General features: G+C 49.1%; 2 protein-coding genes across 2 annotated transcripts; both read left to right on the top strand.

Moving 5' to 3' along the window:
• Positions 1-951: 951 nt before the first annotated feature.
• Positions 952-18512, top strand: TGME49_233040 (3'5'-cyclic nucleotide phosphodiesterase domain-containing protein; the record flags this gene model as incomplete). The annotated part of the gene is made up of 24 exons (XM_002368122.1): positions 952-1126; positions 1898-2566; positions 3016-3173; positions 3526-3648; positions 4292-4478; positions 4990-5213; positions 5552-5764; positions 6307-6739; positions 7461-7669; positions 9193-9283; positions 10136-10237; positions 10826-10987; positions 11358-11506; positions 12146-12219; positions 12526-12676; positions 13129-13272; positions 14019-14097; positions 14506-14853; positions 15347-15426; positions 15711-15761; positions 16106-16151; positions 16424-16511; positions 16943-17166; positions 17497-18512. The coding sequence occupies 24 exons, from the start codon at positions 952-954 to the stop codon at positions 18510-18512; spliced, it is 5196 nt and encodes a 1731-aa protein (XP_002368163.1).
• Positions 18513-21831: 3319 nt separating this feature from the next.
• GAP70 (gliding-associated protein GAP70) lies at positions 21832-23861 on the top strand (the record flags this gene model as incomplete). Its single annotated transcript, XM_002368121.2, has 1 exon — positions 21832-23861. One exon carries the CDS (start codon positions 21832-21834, stop codon positions 22891-22893), a length of 1062 nt encoding a protein of 353 aa, XP_002368162.1. The 3' UTR covers positions 22894-23861.
• Between the last annotated feature and the right edge of the window lie 116 nt (positions 23862-23977).

Genomic DNA, 23977 nt, shown 5'->3' with positions numbered 1-23977 from the left:
TGTCTTGGGCATCGAACCTATATTGCCGGCATTCATAAATTCAGTCTGTTTTCCTGAGCCTATGATTACAACATCGCCAACCGACATTACTTTTCGCACCTCTGCCAGCCGCGAGCGATGACGGCTTTCTCCAGTGATTCCCATCTGTTAACGGGCCTTATAAGCACAACGGCTCAGGCTGAACGGGCTTTGAAATTATGTATCTATACGTTCGCTTTTGTATGGCTTTATGGCGGAGCGTGTCAACTTGCAACGCGAGCCTCTCTTTTGCTTCAGTTCTCCGTTTCCGTATTCAGATCCTGTGTGCCAAGCTCCGTTTCCACTGTTTTTCACCCGATATAATTGTCGTCGATCCTTTCTTCTGTAGTTCCATGCGTTGCGCTATTTCCCTACTGCTGTCTCACCTGGCTCCCACCCACATGTTGTGAACAATCCCTTTCTTCTGTTTATATCGTCTCCGGCCCTGCTGTCCTGTGCCGTCCTTGTGTCTTATGCCGAAAGCAGCGCAGACATCATCATTGCGAGGCTCTTCTATTCGCCTTCTCTTGACCACGGAGCATTTTCTCACGAGCTGGTCCTCGCGTCTGCTGTCCTACACTGTTCAGCTCTTGAAACTCAGACTCTGGAAATCGTCTTTCTCTGACTTCAGACAGCTCGAGCAAGTTTGATGTTTCGTGTTCTTGTGTGCCACAGATGCTCCCTTGGGCCAGTCTCCTCTCTCTGAAGAATTCGCTGTTTCCCTAGACGCCATTTCTGATCAGCCGCACTGGTTGATTTTGTTGTCCTCCAGCGGCAGCTGCAGCGGGTACCTGTTTCTCCGTCGTCGATCTGCTCAGCAAATCCTTTAGATTTTTCGTGCTGTCAATTCCTGCCGTGTCTTTTATCAGTTGCCGGACGAGGAAGGCTGCGTCTGGTTTGCCTTTAACATTTTACCCTTTTGTTTCGTCCACTATGAAGGTGTCGCCTCACCGAACTTCCGAGAGGGGGTCGTTGCCCACAGGCGGTGAGAACGGCAAGCACCGTTTCACACAAAGCGGTGCTCTGCGTCGCCAATCTGCTGCTCCCGGTGGTGCCAAGCGAAGCACCATGACAGGATTTCTGAAGGCCGAGCCTAATCCAGGAAGCGGTAAGAAGGCATTCGGCCGTTGCTCTCATAAAATCGATGCGGAAAAAAAACCATTACCGGGAAGGGGCTTTCCACAGGCATCCAAAGCATCTTTCAGAACTGCAGACCTATTGCGGGGCAGGAGGAAACTCTCCTTTTGATCACTAAATATCGCCCTTCCAGCAATTGTCTAAGATTAGACCGTGAACTAGATAGAGGAACAGTAGCTCACATGGAACTCGAAGGAGGATAAAGATGCGTTCGGAAATACTCTATATCTCTTCCATGTGAATGCTGGTTCCTCACCTTATTTAAGTACTTGGTGTGTTGTATTCTTTCTTTTAATTCGGATTATCTTCGATATTCTTCCCCAACTGCGTAATGCAGGAACGGGTATTGCACTACATGACACACATTATAGCGTCGCTGATGGATATATCTATGTAGCTCCTTAACAGAGGCATCCGCGGGAGTGGTACCGTTTTGCAGGGTCGGAGCGAGAGTTTTCTGGAAAAGGACTGCGGCATATCGCGCTTGCTGCCTGCTTAATACGTTTTCTAAATCTTTAAAGAGGCGTTTTTTCCAGCGTATACCAACACGCCCTCCGTCTGTACAACGCCTGACGAGTGACCCTCACGGTAGAACGGAGTCATTGGGTATGCGTTGAAGGTGTAAACTTTTGATAACGTGGAGCATGCACCGACACCGAGAGAGCCTCCAGGAAGGTCTACTCTCTGGTGTTGGGAGATACGAATTCCATTTTTCGCTGGAAACCTGTCCTTTTTTGCTCAGAAACCCAAGACCTGGAAGCGACCCAGAGGCGCCTGAAAAGCGCGCACAGGCGGACGATGCTGCCAACCTGGATTTTGACGGGGCTGTCTCTGGCGTATGTACTGTTTGAGGGAGGGCGTTTGTTGTATGAAACGACATTGCAGCAGTGGTCAGAAGAGGCAATCTTGCACATCGACAAGGAAATCTTTTTTCTCCACGATTTTGCGGCCGGCTTCTACTCTCTCGCTGAGCAACTGACTAGCGATTACTGCTTCTTGAACTTCATGAATGCCCATTCCCCGCCGGCGGCTCCGACGTCTACGCGGGAAGAGGTCCAGAACTTGATAAGCGGCTACGCCCCTTCATTTTGTTCCTGGATCAAAGACTTGTACTTTTTTGAAGAGCCACTCGCAGACACAGCGGACCGTTCAACCTATCAGCTGTTGAACACGACCTATATCTGTGGAGAACGATTCGCAGACTTGGTGCAGCGCATCAATGGAAACATGGTGGAAGTCGTGCAGAACTACACCCTTGTCAAGATGCGACTCATCGAAATGCTCGCGCCTCTGGTGGACAATCGGAACTGGTCACCTCACCTGTTATGTGACTTGGATTTCTCTGCTGGCGATTTATGGGCTTGCCACGACGGACTCACGGCACTCGAACAACTCAGGGGCCAACTTTCCGGTAAGAGACCGGCGGAAACACCCACATAAACGGTGGGCCGAAGGACTGACAAGCGCAGTTGGAACAGATATCCTGACCGTGTGTAGAAGGGTATTCTCGCCGCGACAACTAAAGGCCTCCCTCGATCTTCCTGCACATAAACCTCGGGCGACCTGTGCCATCATTGTCGAATGCCGCCACAGCTCTTCCTGGTCGACAACAAGAGGACTTACTTTTGCATCTGTTCAATATCATCTCGGACCTGGCGGGATCCATGTGTGTGGCTGAGTGTATCCGACTTCTCCAGAACAGTGGAAACCTCGTAACTCGACAGGCAATGCAGTGGCTTACGTGATTCCAACTGAAGATTTGAGGCGAGCCTTCTTCGACTGAGAGAGACCGGAAAGCAGCGACTTCCGAGTTACGGCAGCATCTCCTGTTGGAGCCGCTGTCTCTGTGTTTGCTGACAGGATATCTGGGCAGGGAATGGCACCTCTACTCTCCGATCCTCAGCATCGTGATTGTCTTCATCCTCGCCACGCTTTTCTTTTCCAGACGGCATGCATTCAATGCCGTCTTCCACACACGCTTTGAAAGCCTATGGGCGATGCTTCAACAAATTGATCAGGTTCGTAAGCAGAGGTCCTTCCACCATAAGTCGACCGTCTCCTTTTGTAGCATTCAGAGGGGCACGTCGTCTGTCGTTTCTGATTCTCGAATTCTCAATGGCATGACTCTGCAAAAAGAGAAAAGCATGTGTATCTCTGTAAATATGTAGATCTGCATCTACAGGAAAAAAAGGATATATATATATATATATATGATTGGGCCTAGCGGCGAAAAGGGAGAGACTGAAGTATTGGGTGTGTGTAGGTTGTAATTATAGCTCCTGGTGAACATGCTGCTGTTTTCACATTAAAAGGGATCGCTTCTCCATCTTTTGAGTAGAAGGACTCTGCTGCCGATGGTGACTGGTTTAGGTTCTCCAACGAAGACTAGAAAACATGGTGGTAATCATGCAGTCTGTCATTGACGATCGCATGATTGGGCGCCTGAAGGTTGTCTCGGGCATCCAGAGCTTGCTTCTCTCCTCGGAGTCTCCGGTGAGTTCGTGAGAGGCCCCGCTTGAGGAAACAAATAAACGAAAGACGATGCAGGGCAAGACATTTGAGATCCGCAGAAAGAGAAAGAAGCCAAGGTCTTTTTGACATCTGAAAACGCGACAGAGGAACACGACAGTTTCTTTGTATCGAACACACCAAACATGTGAGAAAAGGAAAACTCCCTCTCGGGCAAGGCAGCGAATCCTTCCGACGTCCAACAGCAACCACAGAATCCTTTGAAGTCCAACAGATCAAAGGAAACAATCTCGGAACTGTTTCTGTGTCTTTGTACGGGTCTGTCCTCGAGCTGGCCACCATGGCGAGCGCTGCCTTGTGCATCTTCCCAGGAGGCGGCGAAAATCGCAAGTTGTGTGAGCGCAGGTTCCCTCAAGGAAAAACAGGGTGACACCTAGAATAGAAACAGACAGCCCCTGTCCTTTGACGAAGAACTTTGAGCCTTTTCACTCCCTAGCATACCCCTTTCGCGTTCTCTGCTTCCTTCTCCCTTGTCTACGCCTGTCAGTCGTGGCTCTCGCTCTGCCGCTTCTCCTGAGAGTCCTACCTTTTACTGGTTTCTGCCTCTTTCTCTGTGTTTCTCTACACATGCGGGTTGTTTGTTTGATGTCTTTCGGCTCTTTTCTAGGCTGTCATGCGTCAGTTTTATCGGGTGATGGAGCACTGCACCTTCGAGCTCATTGAGAGCCTCAACCTCGCTTCCCAGTACGTCAAACTGGAAATGCAGTCATCCACAGAAGGCCGCGAGATGGTGAACATTCGTCTCTTGCTGGACGGCTGCATCCAGGTATACAAGAACGAAACGCGAGCAAATGGTAAGAGACAACCCGGGCCTGAGGATAGGGCATCCGGCTAGCGTATTGTTGAAATAGGTTTCGTCTTATCAGTCCTGTGTACTCCAAATGGTTGCCTGCTTCATTCTTGCGCTTTTTATATGGACTTCAGAAGCATCTTGTGCATTCTGTGCGTCTGTGTTCGAATAACCAACCACTGAATGCACTCGGTACCCAGACCATGGTATTCCCTTCGGTAGTCTCCTTCCTGATGTCAGTCTCTAGGGACTACACGAATCAGATACGGTATGAACTGGTGCTGCGAACAGGTTAGCAACATTTTTTGAGTAATCCAGGGGTGGTGCTTCATCAAACGAAAGGACCAGTCAAGCCTGTATTTGTCCATACGCATCTTCCCATGAAAAGTACACTTCGCTCTCAAATTTATGCACACATGTACGGCGGCATGCGTCTGTAGACACGTTGGACAATCGTGAGCAAGTTTTTATTTCGTTATTGTCCTCCCGCCTTTCATCACGCGTTCTGCATTCAGGAACGTCGATCTCCTGCGTCTACGCCCCCACGGTCCCCACTGCTCTGGCGATCGACAAGCTGAGGCTGCGAACTGTCTTGCTGCAGGTTCTGCGTTTCGCTCTTCTGGAAGGGAAAGTCACTAACGCGGAAGTGAAGCTGACAGCGAAAAAAGTATTTCTTGGAAAAGCACCTTCCACCATCGAAACGGAGAAGCGAAACGATCTCAAGAACTTTGATACACAGGTAGACCGCCCCAACAAGGGCGCCCGTGAGGCTCGGAGCGAAGGGGCAAATGCCTGGACCATCAGCAGGCATCGTGGCATCGCCTTTTAGTCTGCATTTACCCTGAAGTTGTGACATTTTCTGAAGGAACATCTCTCCGTCGACAGGCACGAAAACGCTTGAAGCTCGCTTCTGTTGCCGTCCCTGTTTCCTCCGACGGTCCTCCGTCATCCCCTGTTTTTTCGCACTGGCACCTGCAGTGTACACTGAACACAGCGAGTTTGAAGGTGGAAGAGAACGGAGGACACACAGGTGCCGTTTCCCACCCAAACCTCCTCCCATCGTTGTTTTTTTTCCAGATCAGCATCAAATGCAAAATGGAGAGCGCCATGACTTTCTCGGCGGTCGAGCTCCTGGATTCGGCCTACCTGCGGTTGAGGCGGGGAAAAGGAATTGGGTTCATTTATGCCAAAAAAGTTCTTAGGGAACTTAATGGCGACATCACCATCACCACCACAGACAGTAACGAAGTGATCTACGACCTCTACTTTCAAGCCATGGGACGATTCCATGTACGCCGTTCGTCTCTGGCCATTCAGCTGCGCTGACAAGCTGCGGTTCCTCAGTCACTAGCATGTCACATTAAACTACAGCGGAATCGTTGAACCTTGTGACGAAAAGCGAAGTCACTGCTAAAGAGTTCATTTGCGACCGGATGCCAACACCGAAGCACAGAAGGCGCAAAACTCGTGGAGGCGAGCTTTGCAGAGACAAACGTACCCTCCGTTTGCAGAAACTCTCGGATGTGAAAACCCAGAATCCTATTTCCATCTGCGCTTCTCGTAAAGCGTAGACACGTTTGACCGTCCGTCTTGTCAGCAGCCTGCCCGTCGTGCTCCGTGCACTTCAAAGTTAACGAGATTGCCTTCTTCGCTAGAAAATTCAGTACAGAAATTCAATAGAAAGACTTTTGCCATTACACGTTTTGCAGGTGCGTTTGGAAAGACCCACAGACACCTCCTTCAGACCGTCCTTTGTCTCTGTGTGTTCTCATTGTGTCCCTTTTGTCTTGACCAACTTCGCTCATGTTTTCTCCCGCTCTGTCTTTTTACAGGTGAAGGACTTCCATGTTGCATTCGGCACAGTAAAGAACGCCGTGGCGTTGACGATGAATGTTCAGCAAGCCAAGGGCTACTCGCAGTTGGCTGCAGTGGCGGATTTGGTGGGCGTAAAAGTGATTCATGTGACCTCTGTCGCAGAAGCTGTCGAGCACATGCTCTCGAATCGCGGCCACCGGATCGTCTCTGTCTTTTTTAAGGACCCATCAGGAGTCATTCGTTCGCAGCTGAGCTCGGCGCTGCCCCAGAGCAACTCCAGGAACATTCCCCTTGTTGAAGTCGTCGCGGAAGGAGACATTCTGACTCGCGAGCGACTCGAGGAATCGTTTCGCGTAGCCAATCCCAGCGATACTTCCCGGGAGGTCGCCATTGAAATCCAAGAACGAGGCAGAAGAGGATCTACAACCCAAGGCCGGCTGCTCCTCAGAGGTCAGGCATGGCTCATATGCTTCGCGATCGCACTCCACTTGCTCGTGACTCCTTTTTGGATTTGCGTGCATGCGCACACATGTTCACACGTCCGAATGTGTATACTCAGTTACTCCGGTCTCGTAGAGTTGTATTTGTGTATCAGCTTGTGAATGGGTAGAGACCAAAACTCTTGGTGAGTCTCAACCTACAGACAAAATTGTGTACGGACGTGTGTTGAAGCAAATCTCAGAGTATGGATACGTATCTACAAATGCACACATGCATATAAATGCACACATGAAGTAGTACCTTATATTTGTTGCTTGGTCATTTCTTGGCAGTCCACTCAAAGATCCGTCAGCATTTCGTCAACCTCAGGTCGACGTAAGAAGAGAATGTGACTGTTGAGGCGCGTTGGACTACAGTACTGAATCGGTCGGGTCTCGATGTTGCAGCTGCTGTTTTGTGACATGTTTCTCTCTTCACCCTATCCGGTGTTTCCTCATCACATGTCTGCGAGCCTCTTCCCGCGTGGATCCCCCCGCGACGCAGTTCTGACTGAGGAACCTAACTCGATTTGACCGTACCTGCACAGCTCATCTGTAGACATACACAACCGTGCCCGGAGTTTATCCTCTCACTTCGCAGTTGTTCATTTACATCCTGACTAAGGACTCTGTTTCGTCTGCGTGTCACGGGTTTCATCTGCCTTTTCTATTTCCCCTTCTACCGCATGCAGAGAGTCATGCCTTTCGGCAGTCGAAAATCGTGCCTATCGAGGAGCCTCTGACAACGTCGGACTGTGTCACTGCCATGGCCATTGGAGCAGCTTCCTTTCTCTCGAATCGTCAAGCGTCGAAAGACCTTCTGCGCAATCTCTCTTATGGACGTCGTTCGTTCTGGGACAGTTTAGTAACAGCATTCACCGCTAACACGACGCGCCTGGATGTGAGTCGACACCGGGAAAAGAAAACTAAACTGTGGCAGAGGCGGAGAAACCGCCAGGTCGGCATGTAGGACTGAGTCACGCTTCTACTTAAACAGTTTCCACCGTGTTTGCAAGAAAGAGCTTTCGTGCCCTATTCAGCAGAGACACGTACCCACGACGAAACCGGATCGAGAGGCTCAAGAGTATCACCGAAAACGGCGAAAACGGGTGCTTCTGTTAAGGCGCACAAAGCGACAAAAATAACCTTGCGCTTTGGCGCGGACCCTTGAGCAAGGCAGCCTGACACATCCGTTTACATCGTGCAACACTAGAGAGGCCGGCGAATGGACTGCAAGTTGCTTCCTCCTGCTCAGTTCAGCTTGAAATCCGATACTCTGCTCTTCCACCGACCACAAGAACCCCACAAAAACCTTTTTCCGTTTTCCTCTCATCATGGATAATCACATCGGACAGTCGTTCAGGGTGTCTTCCTTCACCAGAAAAGCCATCTTGGTAGGCTTCGCTGTCGAGTCTGTGTACCCTCACGAAATTGACGCATGCAGGCGTTGCCTAGGTGGCTCACGCTTCACGAATACTGTTTGTCCATGAAAACAGTGTGTCTATACGAGAAAATTCTCAAGCACTACTAGACGTATATGGACAACAGAAACATTGGAGCTCGTAGGACCGAGTCTCATGTGTCGCATCCAAGTGCAACCGATCTTTCCACGACTCTCTCGTCACCCTGACTCAAAACTCACCGTTCTGTCCACATCGTTTTTTCAAGAAAACCGAAAAGAAAAGATAGCGTTGACGCATTGACACCCTCTATTCATCCCCTTTGGAGTTTTCCTCGTTCCACCTGCGTGTTCAAAATCCCCTTAGACTGGCGACTCAGCGGACACCTTGAAGACTTCCAGGTAGCGACGAAAGGCCAAGACTATCATACGCAAAAGCGCAAGGCTCACTTTTGCCTTTTCTACCCACACAGGTGGCCAGTTTCTGTTGGACGAGGCTTCCAGGGAGTCCATTAATAAAGGTGCAAAACTGAGTGTAAACGCGAGAGCAGATTCTAAGACTCTACGACATGTCTCTGATGCTACAGCGCTTCGACATCACCAGTTTTGGCTGTACGGACGAAATGGTGGAAAGCACACACAACTGGAATTTCCCTACAAGAGGAAACATCTCGAGCCACGTGTCGGGCCATGAGTCTTCTGAAAGCCACCAGGCTTTTCGGCTAAAGGGGTGAAGCAAATATGAAGAAAATTCGAAACGCCTGTTCTTCATCGGGACGCCTCATCTCCCGTAACAGTTCTGGTCACGGGGTAGGCTTTTTGTGTTTGTAAAAACAAATACTTCAAGGCCCCTAACGAAGCGCAAACACGACTGTGCAGCGGACGTCAGCGCCTCCTGTTGAATTGGGAAGCTGCCGGAAAAAGGAAGAACAGCGTAGGCAATGAAAACTGCCTTGAATCACCAGATAGAGTCACGGAATCATCTCCAGGCACTCCGTCTGTCTTTTGTTTCCCTGTAAACGCAGAGAAGGCGAAAGTGGGTCAACGAAATTTGGAGGCAGGTCGAGTTCGATGCGTGGAAGCCTGTACAACAGTTTCGCGGGAGCGTCTACCCAGGTAAATGCCCCCCGTGTGATTCATTTATCCTCGTGGCACGAGCGGATGAAGCAGAGGGAACAGTGCAGCCGCGTGGTGTTTTTGATCCAAGTTCTACTATGCCTTGCATGACCATCATGTTAATGTATTCACTGACTTCTATTGTGGTTCTTATCAAGGGAGTGAAAGTTCACCATTTTCCATGACGGTTTTATGTATGTATATATGTGTACGTGTCTGCATGCTTATGAGAGGGCAACCAAGTTTCCTCACGAAGAAGCCAATGTATATCTCTCCATACTTAAGCGCGATGCACGCGTTACCCAACAAGCCTGGGGTTGTCCCCACCAAGGACGTGTATGGAAGTGAGGATACGACTGATCCCAATAACGGGAAGGCCTTCAATTAACTAGTCAGTCGCCACCGGATTCAGAACCTTCAAGCGAGTACTTTAGGAGGGTAAACTGCGTAACTCAGACCACCGCTAATTCAGAACTTCTGAATCAACCGTGGTGATACTGCGCTTGCTGCTGAAGCGTCAACAATTTCGAATGCACGTGAGCTGCAAACGAGGTCTCTTGAAAACGACGTTTTGTTTAGTGTTGTTTTCTGTATCCCTTTCTCGCCTCGGAGTCTTCCGGAGAGGCACTTTGATGCACGCACCTATATGGATAAGGAATGAAGTCAACACCCACAAATGCGATGTCACCTGGAACTCGACGTGTAAAACCAGGACGGCTGTGGCGCCCTTTTTCGTCTGTGTGGCCGCTGCTCTTAAGATGTCAAATCATTCAAACAGCATGAGCTCTTTGGCCAGCCACGATTTGGAGAGGATCTCTGAGCCGCCTGTGGTGCGGTTCCACGATCCCGTAGCCGATCGCCTGTTTCACAAGGTCTCAAATATGCCCATTCAAAATAAGTACTACGCCTACTTTGTTGCGGGCAGAATCAACGAAGTTGGTTTCGCCACCAATGGTAAGATCACGGTCACAGCTGTTCCCCAGAAGCGGAGAAGAAGCGCCTGAGTGTTCTGCTGGCCAAGTTACCTCAACTTCTTTGGAGCTCACCTACCTTATAAGAGATGTGTAGGTTGTAGAAGGCACCACCTATAAGACGGCGAACGATCTCCTGTCGGCTTCGCTGCATTTGCGGCCCTCGAAAAGGAAAAGAGAGAACTCGCGTTGCGATGTATGCGCTGCGGGGAGAGGGTGCCGCAATCCCGCACCTTGTGTGTCAGGTGTGCCAGGAAGCCTGGGTCGTTAGGTTTTCTCTGGATGCCCCGCTCTTCACGCGCAGGCAATTGCCTCGACTTCGAGTCGCTTCCGCTTCTAAATGGGACACCCGACGCTGCACAGGTTTTCGACCTTCTGGTCATTATTTTTCCTGTCCTCCTGCGTCATGAACTCGCAACGACGCGAACCCTGTGACTGAAACGCTTCCGTTTACCAGCTCTTCTTCGGGGGTGTACACGCTGACATCTCAGAAAGAGTCGAACATCAGGGCGCTTTGAGGCCCCCGAACCACTCTTGGGATCTGTGTCTCAATTCCGAGCCTTTCTTGCAGTAATAGATCTCTACAAGAATATGGTGTTGGATCAGCGTGTTTACAAGCTCCCGGAGGAAAAGAATATGAGTTTCTACGAGTTAGCCCAGACACGGGCGTACCTTCTTGAAACTGGACAGAAAAACGAATGTTTAGGTGCAGATTACAACGAAGATTACTTGGGTACGTCGAACTGGTTGTACATTGGAAAATGTCCACAACAGAATGACGAACACGATAAAGTGTCAGCTGCACATTTGGCGACTACCGTAGACACAGATAAATATGTAGATCCTTTTATAGACGCGTATTAACTGTGTACGTGTAATTACAGAAATTTAGGAAGCTGCGTTACAATAGAGAAACACACCGGTATATGGCTCGGTATACTCCAATATTCAGATTCGAAAGGGGAGGAGAGGGTAGATCTACAGCTGTTCAGCTTCTCGCTTGAGTCTTGTCTTTCTGTGTCGTGGCTTTCACGTTAAGTGCCTTAAAGACAATGGGGCTCCGAATATAGTCGCAGCACACGTTCAAATATGAATCAACACAGGCAAGCTTCTCGGCGCACAAATTGATCCAATGGACACGACTGCTTTGGTCAAGAAAGTCTACGAGGAGTTCGAGGTGAAATCCGAAATCAAAGTCCCAGAAGAAGAAGAGCCTGGAGGCCAGGAAGACGAACTCCCCACTGCTGAACGGGTAAGGCGTGCGTCTCTCTCTGCTGTGTCTGGATATTTTTCTTCGTGTACACACATCTACTTGTTTACATGTGCAACTATATGTGCACATACGTGGTTACACTCAACTTAATCATCGATGTACAACAGAATTTCTCTCGCGCGAGAAAGACTGGCAGAGTTTGCCAGCCCAAGGAGATCCTTCGGGTCGCATGAGAGGCAGTCAATCAAGAGATGCCTAAGATTGTGACACACGCGAGGAGGTCAGACTCAAACCTGTTTCGAATGGTTTGAGTATGGAAGTTGATGGAGCGCATGTGGACATTTTTGCATGCACATGTGTGGTTGTCACCACACCAGTGAAGGGGGAGACTGATACTGGCGGACAGCTGTTGTATGTAGAAAGAAAAGCGGCACCGAAAGGCAGGAGGGAGGCGGTGAAATATTGTGCACTCCGGGAGAGGGACAGGAATACCAAGAGAGCTTCGAGTTCCACAATTCGAGTTTAGGGTGAATATCAAGACGTCGTCCAAATGAATGGGGGTGCTTGTCTGAGGAGAGCAAGAGGTCTGTTAATTACGCTGCCTCGGTGCTTCCTGCTATGACGGAGATTCCAGCTGGCGATGATTTCGAGAGACATGCGTTTCCATATCCGCGTCAGACGACGGAGGAATTCAGATGGGGCAACATTCCCGAGTACACAGTGCCGAGCTGCATCACGGCGAGTGTTGCCAGGTGAGTGCAAGCGAGGGACCCAAGTCAACAGGTTTTCCTAATTATAATGGTTTTCTCTCATGAAGCAGTTCGTGTTTACTCGATGAATGTGGATGAACATCGAACAAAGCAACGCCGAACGTCTGGAGGGATCGGGCTCTTATTGCTCGTGTCTTGCTGGTCTTGTTTCCCACCGAAACCAAGATCACACAGGGCACTTCTCCTTTGTGTCGCGTCATAAGCGTTTCCTTCTCTTTTCGCCGTTTCAAGTCTGCTTTTTCTCTCGATGCATCGCTGCTTCTATTGTTTGTGCTGTCTCCTCTGCAGGATGGATACAGTCCTGTGCTTGGCTCCGAGCATCGCGTCGGAGGCACGACTAAACACGTACAGAGAAAATGCTCCATCAATCGCTGTCGAGTTCATCTTCAGCTGGGACTTTGATATCTCCAGTCTCCAACCTGAAATGTCTGCGAAACTGGTCAGAAAAATAGACCTTTACCACCGCGCTACTTTACCCAGCAGCCGTGGTCAACGTCCACGAATCCACTCATGTATTGTATACATAAGCATACACGTGCAAATACTCACGTCTATCTATTCTCCACGAACCGCGGCATGTACTTCACTGTCAAAAACGGCGACCGTCGTGGATGCTTTATCTCTGTAGACATTCATGTATCGATATGCATGCATCTGGGCAAGCATTTACGCATAGGTGCATTAATAAAGTTTTTATGTATGTATGTATATATATATATATATATGTGCATAACCATATGGGTATTATCAGGAATGTCGTTGTCTCCAGGGCAGCGCAAACAGCATTCATACGTAGCTGAGAAAATGTAGGAGGCCGTGTACTCATGCTCCTATTGACGCGTCTCCGACAGAGAAAATTCCAGTTGTGCTCATGTGCTTCGTGTTTTTCAGGCGTACGAGTTGCTGATTTGGTGTGCAGATAAAGCGCACATTAGCGTTCCTCGGGAGACGTGCGAGAAGTTCGTCCTCTCTGTGCAGCAGAACTATTCTGCAATGCCTTTCCATAACTTCAACCACGCGTTGCATGCAGCTCAAGTAAAAGCAGACGGAAACGGCGACGATAATAGAAAACCAAACCCAAATCATACCAATCTAGCGAGCGTCTGTTGATAGCTTTGCCGCCCTCTCTCTTGCACACATTCATTTTCTACCATAGCGCTTGATCCAAAGGTCCAATATATATATATATATATATATATATATATATATATATATATATCCAGTGTTAAACGAAAGATGTCTCTTCCCTACAACAACACTCTCCATTTGATAAATCACGTATCACAAAAGCTTGAACGGGAAGCCGACGCAGTAGTATGCCATGAGCTAATTCCCTCTTAAAGAAATGTCGAGCGCGTTGTCCCTTCCGGTTGCATACGACTTCTGAGAGAGTAATTACAGCACAATTCGGTGCGTCTCATCAGTGTACGCGTGCGCTGTACAAAGTATGAAAAAGGTACTGGGGGCGTGAAGTCTATGTCAACCGCGAGAATGCATCCAACTGAAGATCTTGGTGCCTGTAAGAATAGCAAGGAGTTCAATAAACTTGCACTCTACTTTCACATATAACACAAAGCGTTTAGTGAATGTTGCCAGTCGCTTCAGATCCAGACCCCGTGGCCAACTGTGTCAAGCACGGAGAAACTCTGCTTAGTCGTCGTGCAGAAAAAACGGTATCGGAGAATACTGTGACATCGTGTCCCAGCAACGCAAGTCGGCATGGTACACGAGTACAAGCAATCATGGATTGATGTATGTGTGTGAATTGCCGCTCTGCGCAGGCAGTGATATTGATTGCAAAAGACCTGTCTTTTCAACATTGGTTTTCTTACGAAGATAAATTTATTATTATGCTCGCGGGTGAGTTTGTAGCGGAAAGAGTTGAAAGAAGAAAGGTTTACGCAGTTTGTGGAATACTGGGATCCGTATATATGCATGAATACAAACACCTACACACATGCGTATGCATATACACACATAAGGGTGCATACATTTGTGGAAGCAGAGATGCACAAATATCCACGGAAGGCATTCCAGATTGTGCTTGCAGACCCGCAGACACTTGCCGATACGTACACACGTATTCGCAAATAGGTATCTACGTGTTCCTGTTCACAGAAAACCATTTCACGTTAAGATCATGTGGGAACAACAATGTCGATACGTGTATCCAGTCTATCTCCCATGTGCCTGCGTCTGCACCGTGTGCACTTGCACACATCCGTCGCTTGAACTCTTCTTTCTTGTGCATTTCCTTGCTCAACACAGCGCTGGGTCATGACATGGGCCACCCTGGAGTATCAAATGAGTTTCTGATTAGCATGCGATCGTTCACGAGCATCTTGTTCAACGAAACGGCCGTTCTGGAGAATTACCACACCTTGCTTTACATGGATCTTTTGAAAAACTCTGATCTGGACATTTTGAAAATGCTCCAGCCCGAGGCCGTCCAGCGGGCGCGGCAGAGAATCATCGCAGCCATCTTGGCCACCGATCGCGCGTTAGACATGAAACTCATTGACCTTCTGAACGATGTCAAAAGCAAAAACGAGAAAGTGCCGGTACCCGCCGCGCTCCTCGATCCAAATGTCAGGGACGCCTGTCTCATTCATGCGGGTAAGCGAAACGAAAACCGCAACAAAGTGGCGCCCGCGGAAACTCAGGTGTAGAACGTGGAAGGTCTTGATTCAAAATGGATAGCAGTTTTTTTAAGAAGAAGCGTGAAGTCGTCAGACCAGAAAGAGAAGCGATACGGTGATCTATTGACAAAACGTGGAAAACGGAGGCGAGGGAATGAAGCACTCTACGCCAGGAACGTGGTTAGTGTTGCAGGTTTTTCGCTACTGATAGGTTCATTTCGTCGGGATGCATGCTTCTCTGATATCTCTCTCCTATGATGTGAGACAGTTGAATTGCTCTTCGCTAAATCTCTGTGGCGTAATCTTACTGGGATGGTACCCTTTTCAGGGGTGTGCTCGCGATTCCTATGAACTGCGTCGCCGCATCCGACTCTGGTAATTTGGCTTGTACTTCTAGAACAATCGCTGCCACGTGATTCTGCAGTTTATCCGCTTTTCTAGTCGTTTCCCATGCGTCTGCATCTCCTCAGCTGACCACGCTCTCTCGCTCCTCAACTTTCCACTCCATCGGAAGTGGGCTGAGAAAATGGCGATCGAAATGCACTTCCAGGTACGCACCGAAGCGACATATGTTGAATAAATTGATCTGAGCCACCCGAATCGGTCTCCTAACTTTCACTAGGCCGAGAGCTCCTTCCCTTTCGTTCTGGAAACAACACTGACTAGCCCACTATTTTCGGAAACACCGCGACGCATCCCAACACGGGTGAACGCAGCAAACAAAGTCTGTGTGGATTCTTGTTTTTGTTGCTAGGGGACAGAAGGGTTTGGGGGGCTTCTACGGGGAGACAATGATCTCTGTCCAAGGGGTGTTCCAATTTGTTTCTTTTGCAGAACACTATGGACGAAGCCTTAAAGCTGCCCAAGAGCTACTGCAGCCTCAGTGTAAGTGGTTTGCGACAGCTTTAGAACGAATCTTACGGGTCAGAAGACTTCTTGAAAGAATAATATCGGTTTCGCACAGAAATATGACTAGGGGAGTTTCCGTGTAGAGCATCAGTCATGCTGGAGCATGTGGCTACATCCGGGAACCGATGCACAAATGTGGGCAATGTCCGGAGAGGCTGCTGTGTGTAGCTCCATCGTCTGCGTGTCAACGGCATGCTTGGTGTCTCTCTCTCTACGTGTACAGTCCAGACCCTTTTTTCAACGTCTCGCACTTTACCCTTTCCTTCTTTCTCCTCCTGGAAACAATACAGCCGTTCAGCGTTTTTCGGGCGTGACTGCAGAGATTAACAGAAGCATCCCTTGCTGGATCCCAAGTGACGATGATAGGTGAGAGCCAGGAGTCGAACAGGCGTTCCTGTGCGTCTTATCCAGTATCCTCAAAGAGGCTGTGCTAGGGAACTGCCAGCGTATGACAGACCTTTTCCGTTCACAAAGCACATGGGTTCTGTCCCAATTCTTTCTTTCCCGTTAGACTCCTCGAGTGCACCTTACCTGGTGAACTCCCACTGCAAATAGACAAAGTGTTAAATGCCTTGTTTCAAGCGGCTGAAATGAGATTTCTCCTTCATGGAGCTTGTTCTGTTTGTGACACCACGCAGATACACACTACCTGCCATTCTTCAGCGCCCTCGCTTGGTATTTCCCTGGCGACCTCGATATGAGAGTTGCTGTGATGAAAGCCAACGCGTAAGTTCGATACAGCCTAGACAAACGGTGCTCGTTTTTTTACGGTGGAAATTTCTCAGCTACCCCGTAGCCCTAAGAAATCGATTCGCATTGCCGCTTCCCGAAGCCGCGTGGAACATCACATGAATATTAGAGCCATGTAGCACGACGCAGTGAGGGGAAGAACCACCAACTCCAGGCTCCAAATCCTTGAAATTCTTCGAACCTTGACGCACACTTAAGTTAGGGCGCCTGTGCAGTTAAGTCAGGAGCGAACCAAACGGATTATTACCGTGAGACCGCGGGAGTGACTCGAGACCGTCTGTTCCCAGGCTTGCAGAAAATTGAGCGAAAGAAGAGAATTTTGAAATGCTATTTGCACAAGCATGCAGAATATTGTCTACGGAAGGTGGTGTTTGCTGCTTCGAACCTGTTGTTCCGTTAAAACTCAGTGCGTTCTGGCAGCATCTTCGTGATGAAGAAATGAGGAAAACAGTCGCACTGAATGACAATCCGGAGCAAGAAGATTGGAGGAGTGCAAAACTGCAAGTGATCTCTAGCAAATTCGTCGAGAATAGAGAGAAAATGCACCAGAAAGCGGCGGAAATGATGCAGGCCGAGGCTACAGATGTTTTCTTTGACCCTTACCCAATGATAGTAGATCAAAGTGGCAACGGTAAGCTGAATTTACGTTAAGACATCACGAATTCATACCAAGACGTCGCTTATCTATCTGTCCATTCCACGCATTCAGCAAAGAAAAATCGTTGCCACGCCATGGTGCATGCTGGTGAACGTTCCGCCCGCGAATGGAGGATACTACGTCTGATATCTTGCTACAGTTATCTAGGACTGTAGCATCATGTGTGGCAACACATGCATGTAAGTATGTGAATACACATCTATGTATATGGTTATCTGTCGACGATACACATGTGTGTGCGTTCGTAGATCAACGAGTGTGCCTGCATATATACGTATGTGTATGCGCTTGCATACGCTTCAGAGGGCGAAGAGGACTCCTTCGCGAAGGGGGTGATGCGCGAGAAATCCGGAATGGGGGGGTACGCAATAGAGAGCAGACGTCGGTCAGCTGATTCATCCAGGGGAGCGGAACGGCGGGAATCAGATGCTGAAGCTCATCATTCGGAAGCAACGCATGCCCCGAAACCAGACGAAAAGTCTCAGTTAGACAAGAATGGGCAGCGACAGTCCAACAGTTCGGGTCTGGAACAAGGCAGTAAAGCCGGGGTATCCTGCTTCCAGCGCGCAAGCCTGCGGGCTCGTTTCGTCGATGCTGGTGTGACCATTCCGGCAACAAAGCAGCCAGTTCTGAGTGAAACACATGCGTCTGCAACCAATGACACTTCCAGAGGGGAGCAAGGAAATGAAAAGGGAAACCTTGACAGCACAGAGCAAACCACGAAAATAGGAGACGAAGAGAAGGAAGCGAGAACAGACGAGATGGTCGGAGATCCGGAAGAAACACGTGAGAAACATGATCCTCCAACAGTATCACACTTCGAAGACAGAAGTGACCATAGACAAGTCGATGCCCCAGATTCACTCCCAGAAGCAGCACCTAACGTAGGGAGCCAAAACCCCAATTCAGCAGGAACGCATCCAGACACAAGAGCCACTCCTTCAGTGTCTGTCCCGAGTAACGTCGCTGATGAAGAGGTTGCAGAACGGGTGCCGGCACCTGTTCCGGCAGACCAGTCGTTATCTAGAACTTTACTCCAAAGTGATGAAGCATCTCAACGAAAGAACCAAACGAAGAGTCTTTCAAACGCTGAAAGCGTGGACACAGAGGAAATGTCGGCTTTCGTGCTGGACGAAGTCTCTGGGTTCTTTTACGACCAGCAAGGCTACGTGTACGACCAACAAGGAAACCTCAGAGGTTATTTGGATGCCAGTGGAGCTTTCCAGGCGTATTCGGAAAGTGAACTGCAGTATTACGCGGAAACCATGGCAAGAGTTCAAGATCAAGAACAAGCGGACTATGCGTATCCAGAAGGTTAATTCTAGATGGAGTCATGTTCAGTATCCTGAAATGGTATTACGAAGAGGATGACGGGTATTGAGTTAACTGTGTGTGATAGTTCCATCAAACCGATAACGACTTGTAATAAGATCAATCCATTTAAATATGGTAGACAGTAAGCATTTGTCATTAACCTATGAGGATAAAAGGCAACTGTAAGGGCGGTATGCATTTGTCATTAACAGTGAGGAGGGAAGGCAACTTTAAGTGCGATATCGATACTTGCAGGGTTGCCCTATCCACCGGAGTGGGTCCATCAGAAGGAAATCAGGTTCATGACAACGGTTCAACCACATCAGGAGGTTCTTCTGCTACTGCGCTGGAAGGAGTTAGAGCTGGTGTGGAGCATTTTGACTCTGGGCCATTTAAACGTAGTTGGAAGAAACTTCCGTAGCTCCTGCAGCAGGTGTCACCAGTCATAAATTTGAAACGGTATTTACGAGCATAGGGCAGACATATGAGCCCCTCTACAAATATGCAAAGTGAATATTCAGCATTTGGGATAGCGGTTGTCGAGGCGGAGCAAGAATTGTGTTTGGACACAGACGATGTGTCAGCTCTGGTGATCACCGCGAGTACGGAAGCTCGAGGTTTCGGTTACGGTAAAGGAGAACTGTCCAGCGCTAGATCCGTACGTGGCTCGAATCGAGCAGTTACAAGCACAACATCTGAGCATGAACGTTTTGTCTAGTCAACACAAGTTTTGCTATTGTGGGCTTAAATAGACTACTGCCGAGTTTGATGTTCGACTGAAACACGATGGATTAGTGGATTCAGCGCAAGAGGCTAGCAAACGCTGCACAGCAGAACAAACAACGCCAAAGGACCTGCTGCAATTAATATAAAGTTCTTTCCACAGCCATTCTCTAATGGCCATGCAAGACGCCGGGGGTAGCCTCGACTACCGCGCACTTACATATATTATGCATAAAATTGTATGTGTGTGTGAGGCCATTCGCTTAGCAGGTGGCGTTTGTTTTACTGGACAGACATGGGAACTGCCAGAGGTACGGTTTAGTACTTAGTAGTTGTGAGTCTGAAAAAGGATTTTCTTAGTTTCGCGGTGTGGCACATGAAGACCGTAGTTTGACGAGTTCTGGACACATCGTTGCTAACGCCAGTGCCGCTGTTATTGCCTATGAAGTTTAGGCGCTTGCGTTGCCGACACAGAGGTGCATCCCTTCTGGTTCATTTGCGTAATCGCCGATCGATCGATACGCAGGCACACATGCCTATGATTCCTCCCAGTACAACTGATTCCGTGAGGTAGAACTGTACTGTACTCGGGAATTAAGTTCGCCTGATCAAGTAGAAGGTTTGTTCAGCCACTGGTTCACCATCAACTGCCTTGTTTCGACTTCGTACCGACTGTGTTATTGGAGCGCATATATTACCCTTCTAAGAGGGAGTTGTTCCCAAACTGTGGACACCGTTTTCCGCTCCGGTTATACAAATATGACATTCACAAATGCCACATATAGAACGGGCGATGTACAGGCTCATTCGTAGCAGCGAAGCCGAATTATTTATGGCGTCATATTCAGGGGTTCCGTGTGACGCACGTGCTCACCACTACCAAGTCTTTGTTGTCTGGCGTCACGAAGTGACATACCGACAGTGCCGCACAGAACGCATTTGTTAAATTGCTCAATCTGTAGGAATAGTATCGCTTGTCGTCTTCTCTAGAGCATATGTCGCTACCGTACACGGAATGGCTAGCGACGAATAGCTGTGCTTCCTCAGTGACTTTCAACTGTGTCTTCAACTCGACGTGAACATTATTTTGACAACCTTAATGCGAGGGCCGTTGTCCTGTCCTGTGGTCAGAGTCACCATCCCTTCAGAAGATCGTCCCCTACGGTTCCAGTTTTGCTTAGCACCCCATCCATGATCCACGCTACTTTCACTCAACACATGAGAAGTATTTTTCTTCCTTTCTCGAAGCAACTTCAAGAACCGCCGGAGCAGCTAGCTCGAAACGTGGTTATCCTGTGCTGGGCGTGCGATCGGAGCCGGCTGAAGTCCACATTGCGACGAGAAACGTCGGTGGAGGCAAGTCTGTGGCACGAAGGCTAATGACCGGGAGGACGAGGAAAATTAACACCGATAAGCTTTTCACGATGTGTGTTTCTGGACGAAGACAATGAACGGTTTTCTCCTTACTTTGAACGGTTGCAATATCGAGTATGCGATGCCGCGCTCGAGTAGCTTCGTTCAGTACACAGCTTGCTGGTGGGCCAGCCTACACTGAGATGTTTGACTGGATTCTGCCGATGTTTGTTGAGGCGTTGTTGCTCACCCAAAAATTTCGTACGTAGTCCTCACTGTCCATGGTTATGACTAGTCATGTGACAAGAAGATAGCATTACGAAGATAACAGATGTTTCTTCAATGTTGGCATGTATCGGCTGCTTGGTTACCAGTTACATAGCGCGCCTTTTGTCAGCTTTTTCATCTCTTTTCCTCATGTGTGAGAACACGAATCCGAAGCGAAACTAGGGCGTGCCGTTGATTTTTCTCGCTGTCGGAACACTCTCCCCACACATTTCCTATCGTCCTTCCAGATGCTTACTTCCTCACCGTCGATAGTGGTTGCGGTTGCCTTTGACTTCACTCCCCTTTGCTGTTCACATTGCGTCTTTCTCCGTCGCGTTCCGTTTGGTCTGCTTCATTGTCAAGAAGTAAGTCTGAAAGCACCTCCATTGTTGCCTGTCTGCAGTAGAGCCCAGATTGACACGCAGGAGGTCCGCGATACAAACTGCAGGCATGCCGGCAGGAAAGTGACTTCGATAGAAGTTGTTCAGTTACTATTGTCAACAAACACTGCTTTTTGTGGCTGCGTTTCTCAAGGAAAGGGGGTTGCGCTCGTAACTCACCTTTCAGGCACCATTTTCAAGCAAAGCTAATTCTGCAATCATGAACAGCTGCCAGTTATAAAGTCATTGTAATGAGCGTCGAAAAATTCTCGAGGCGCTCCAAGACGTGGCCACACCGACTTGGTTCGCGGTATCTAGTTGAAAAGGAACTCACGAACGTAGGGAAGTTGTTTTTCGGGGCGCGTTACTGTTCTTCGTGCGAACCTTAACCACTTCACGAAGACATTTGGAGCACATTGCCAAACACATCAGGGGATTTGTTGGTGAAACCAGTGCGAAGGTATTTCGGGACTCGAAAAATTGTCCTGCGCGTTCGTATCTGAAGAGTATCTACCAGCATCCCGGTGTGGAAGCAAGAAGAGTGTGAAACTCTGTGAGAGCTCTATTGGAGTTATTTTCGTGTGCCGCAGCGAACCCCCAAATGGGAGGTGCCTGTACAAAGAACAGAACAAAGCAACCTGGGCGCAAGAAAGCGCAGGAATTGGCAGAGAGGCAGAGACGAGAACAAGAAGCCATAGCGGAAGATGAAAGAAAGAAAATGGAAGAGGCGGCGGAACAGCGCCGACAGTTAGAGAAGGAAGATAGTCGCCTACGAGAAGAGGAAGAGGCGAGTTTAGCGAGTCCACAGAGGGCTGAAGCAGAGGAGGGAAAACAGGCAGAGGAACGAGCTGAGGAGGAAGAAAGGGAACGAGCTGAGGAGGAAGACAGGAGACGGACTGAGGAGGAAGACAGGAGACGGACTGAGGAGGAAGACAGGAGACGGACTGAGGAGGAAGAAAGGAGACGAGCTGAGGAGGAAGAAAGGAGACGAGCTGAGGAGGAAGAAAGGAGACGAGCTGAGGAGGAAGAGAGGAGACGAGCTCAGGAGGAAGAGAGGAGACGAGCTCAGGAGGAAGACAGGAGACGGACTGAGGAGGAAGAAAGGAGACGAGCTGAGGAGGAAGAGAGGAGACGGACTGAGGAGGAAGAGAGGAGACGAGCTCAGGAGGAAGACAGGAGGCGCGCTCAAGAGGCAGAGGAACGCCGCAGAAAAGAAGAGGAGCTGGCGAGACAGCGACGTGAGGAAGACGCCCGGGCAGAACGGAAGATCAAAGAAGAAGAGGAAAGGAGGCGAGAAGAGGTAGAAGCAGAAAGAAGAAGATTGGAGGAAGAGGAAGAAGCGGCACACCGTCGAAAGTTGCTGGAGGAGGAGTCTGATGAATACACATCAGAGTCACCAAGTGATCAAGAACAATACGATCTAGATACAGAGTCAGGGACAAGTTCACCCGCTACCGTTAGCAGTCGGGTCCCTCGATCGGTCACTGGTAACACCTGCCAGCGACGTAGCCGCAAGGTTCACGGCGCCAACATGAAAGTTGTTCACAAGGCTGCACGAATCGTGTCTCATCACTGTGGCTGCGAGCTGGAACCACTTCATGATGATCTTACCTGCCCTGTCTGTGAATTCACAGATATGGGGGATGTTCCGCTTCTTCGATAACCGACCAAGGGCATTGCACCGTCTCGCGGGGGAGGCAGTACTGCTCCCGTCTTTGCCAGTGGCCCTAAATTTATGGCATGGCACTTGCGCAGGATTCCGCTTTGTGTCATCTTTGTCAACAAATGGACGGGGGAGTTCAAACGATCAGTGGCTGCGGTGAGGTTGAAGCACCTTCACTGTTGAGGGCATCACGAGAAAAAACTGTGGAGTTCGGGACGCCTTGGAGATGCCTTCTGACTAAGAGGACTTCGAGAGCTGTAGAACAACTCGGCAGCTGATGTAGAATGCAACATCCAAAATTTTCCTGTTTTCTGCTGCTTCTCGAACAAGGTCTGAATGCCAGCAAGTGCACAAGATATTTCGGAAGTCCATAAACTCGCACAAAACTGTGTAGGCCCTTGGATAGCAGAAACTCGACGGCCTTGCTTTGCCACTGCATGCCTAGAGAGGCTGAAATCCGAAAGATGTCTGTCATTCTCGTGGTGCGGAGGCTGCTTCGTGGTGGTGGGTTGGCTTTGCGTCTGTCTTCTTTCGCGCCCTGCCGAGGTTTTTTGAAAGAGGGAGTTTTGCGGCCAAATTTTCAACCTAGCTAGTGTTTATCTCCAGTCAGATGTTCTTTGTAGTTATCCTGCTGGCTGACTGCTCTCTGGTTCGATACTTGTCACGTTCCGCAGCCTAATGTGGCGAAAGTGCATCCATTTGATTATTCATGCACAGAGGGCAGGACGGCCTCAAAGAGGTGTCCCGTTTCCGCAGTTTGTCTCGATGTTTATGTGTTGAGGGCGTCATTTCCTGATTCACTCTCTGTTTACAGCAGTGTTAGGAAGACCGAACGTTCGATAGAAGACCCGCAGTTGGCTCTTTCGCTAGGCTATGGGCGTTTTTTGTCACACGCAACGTGAATTCTTATCGTGGAAACCAGCGTATTTGAGGATTCTGTGTAACATCCGTCAGGTATCGCACTGCTCTCAGAGTGTTGTTGTCCAATGAAGCAAACGTTTCTCCTGCCAACATGAGAAATCTGGTTACTCTTGACACTCTTCGGAGCGCCTGGTTTTTTCCTACACAAGACAGTCTGTCACTG

Source organism: Toxoplasma gondii, chromosome VIII, assembly GCF_000006565.2.
Source record: "Toxoplasma gondii ME49 chromosome VIII, whole genome shotgun sequence".
Classification (NCBI taxonomy): Eukaryota; Apicomplexa; class Conoidasida; order Eucoccidiorida; family Sarcocystidae; genus Toxoplasma; species Toxoplasma gondii.
The sequence above is the reverse complement of the archived record's forward strand: the minus strand, read 5'-3'. Positions and strand labels throughout refer to the sequence as shown.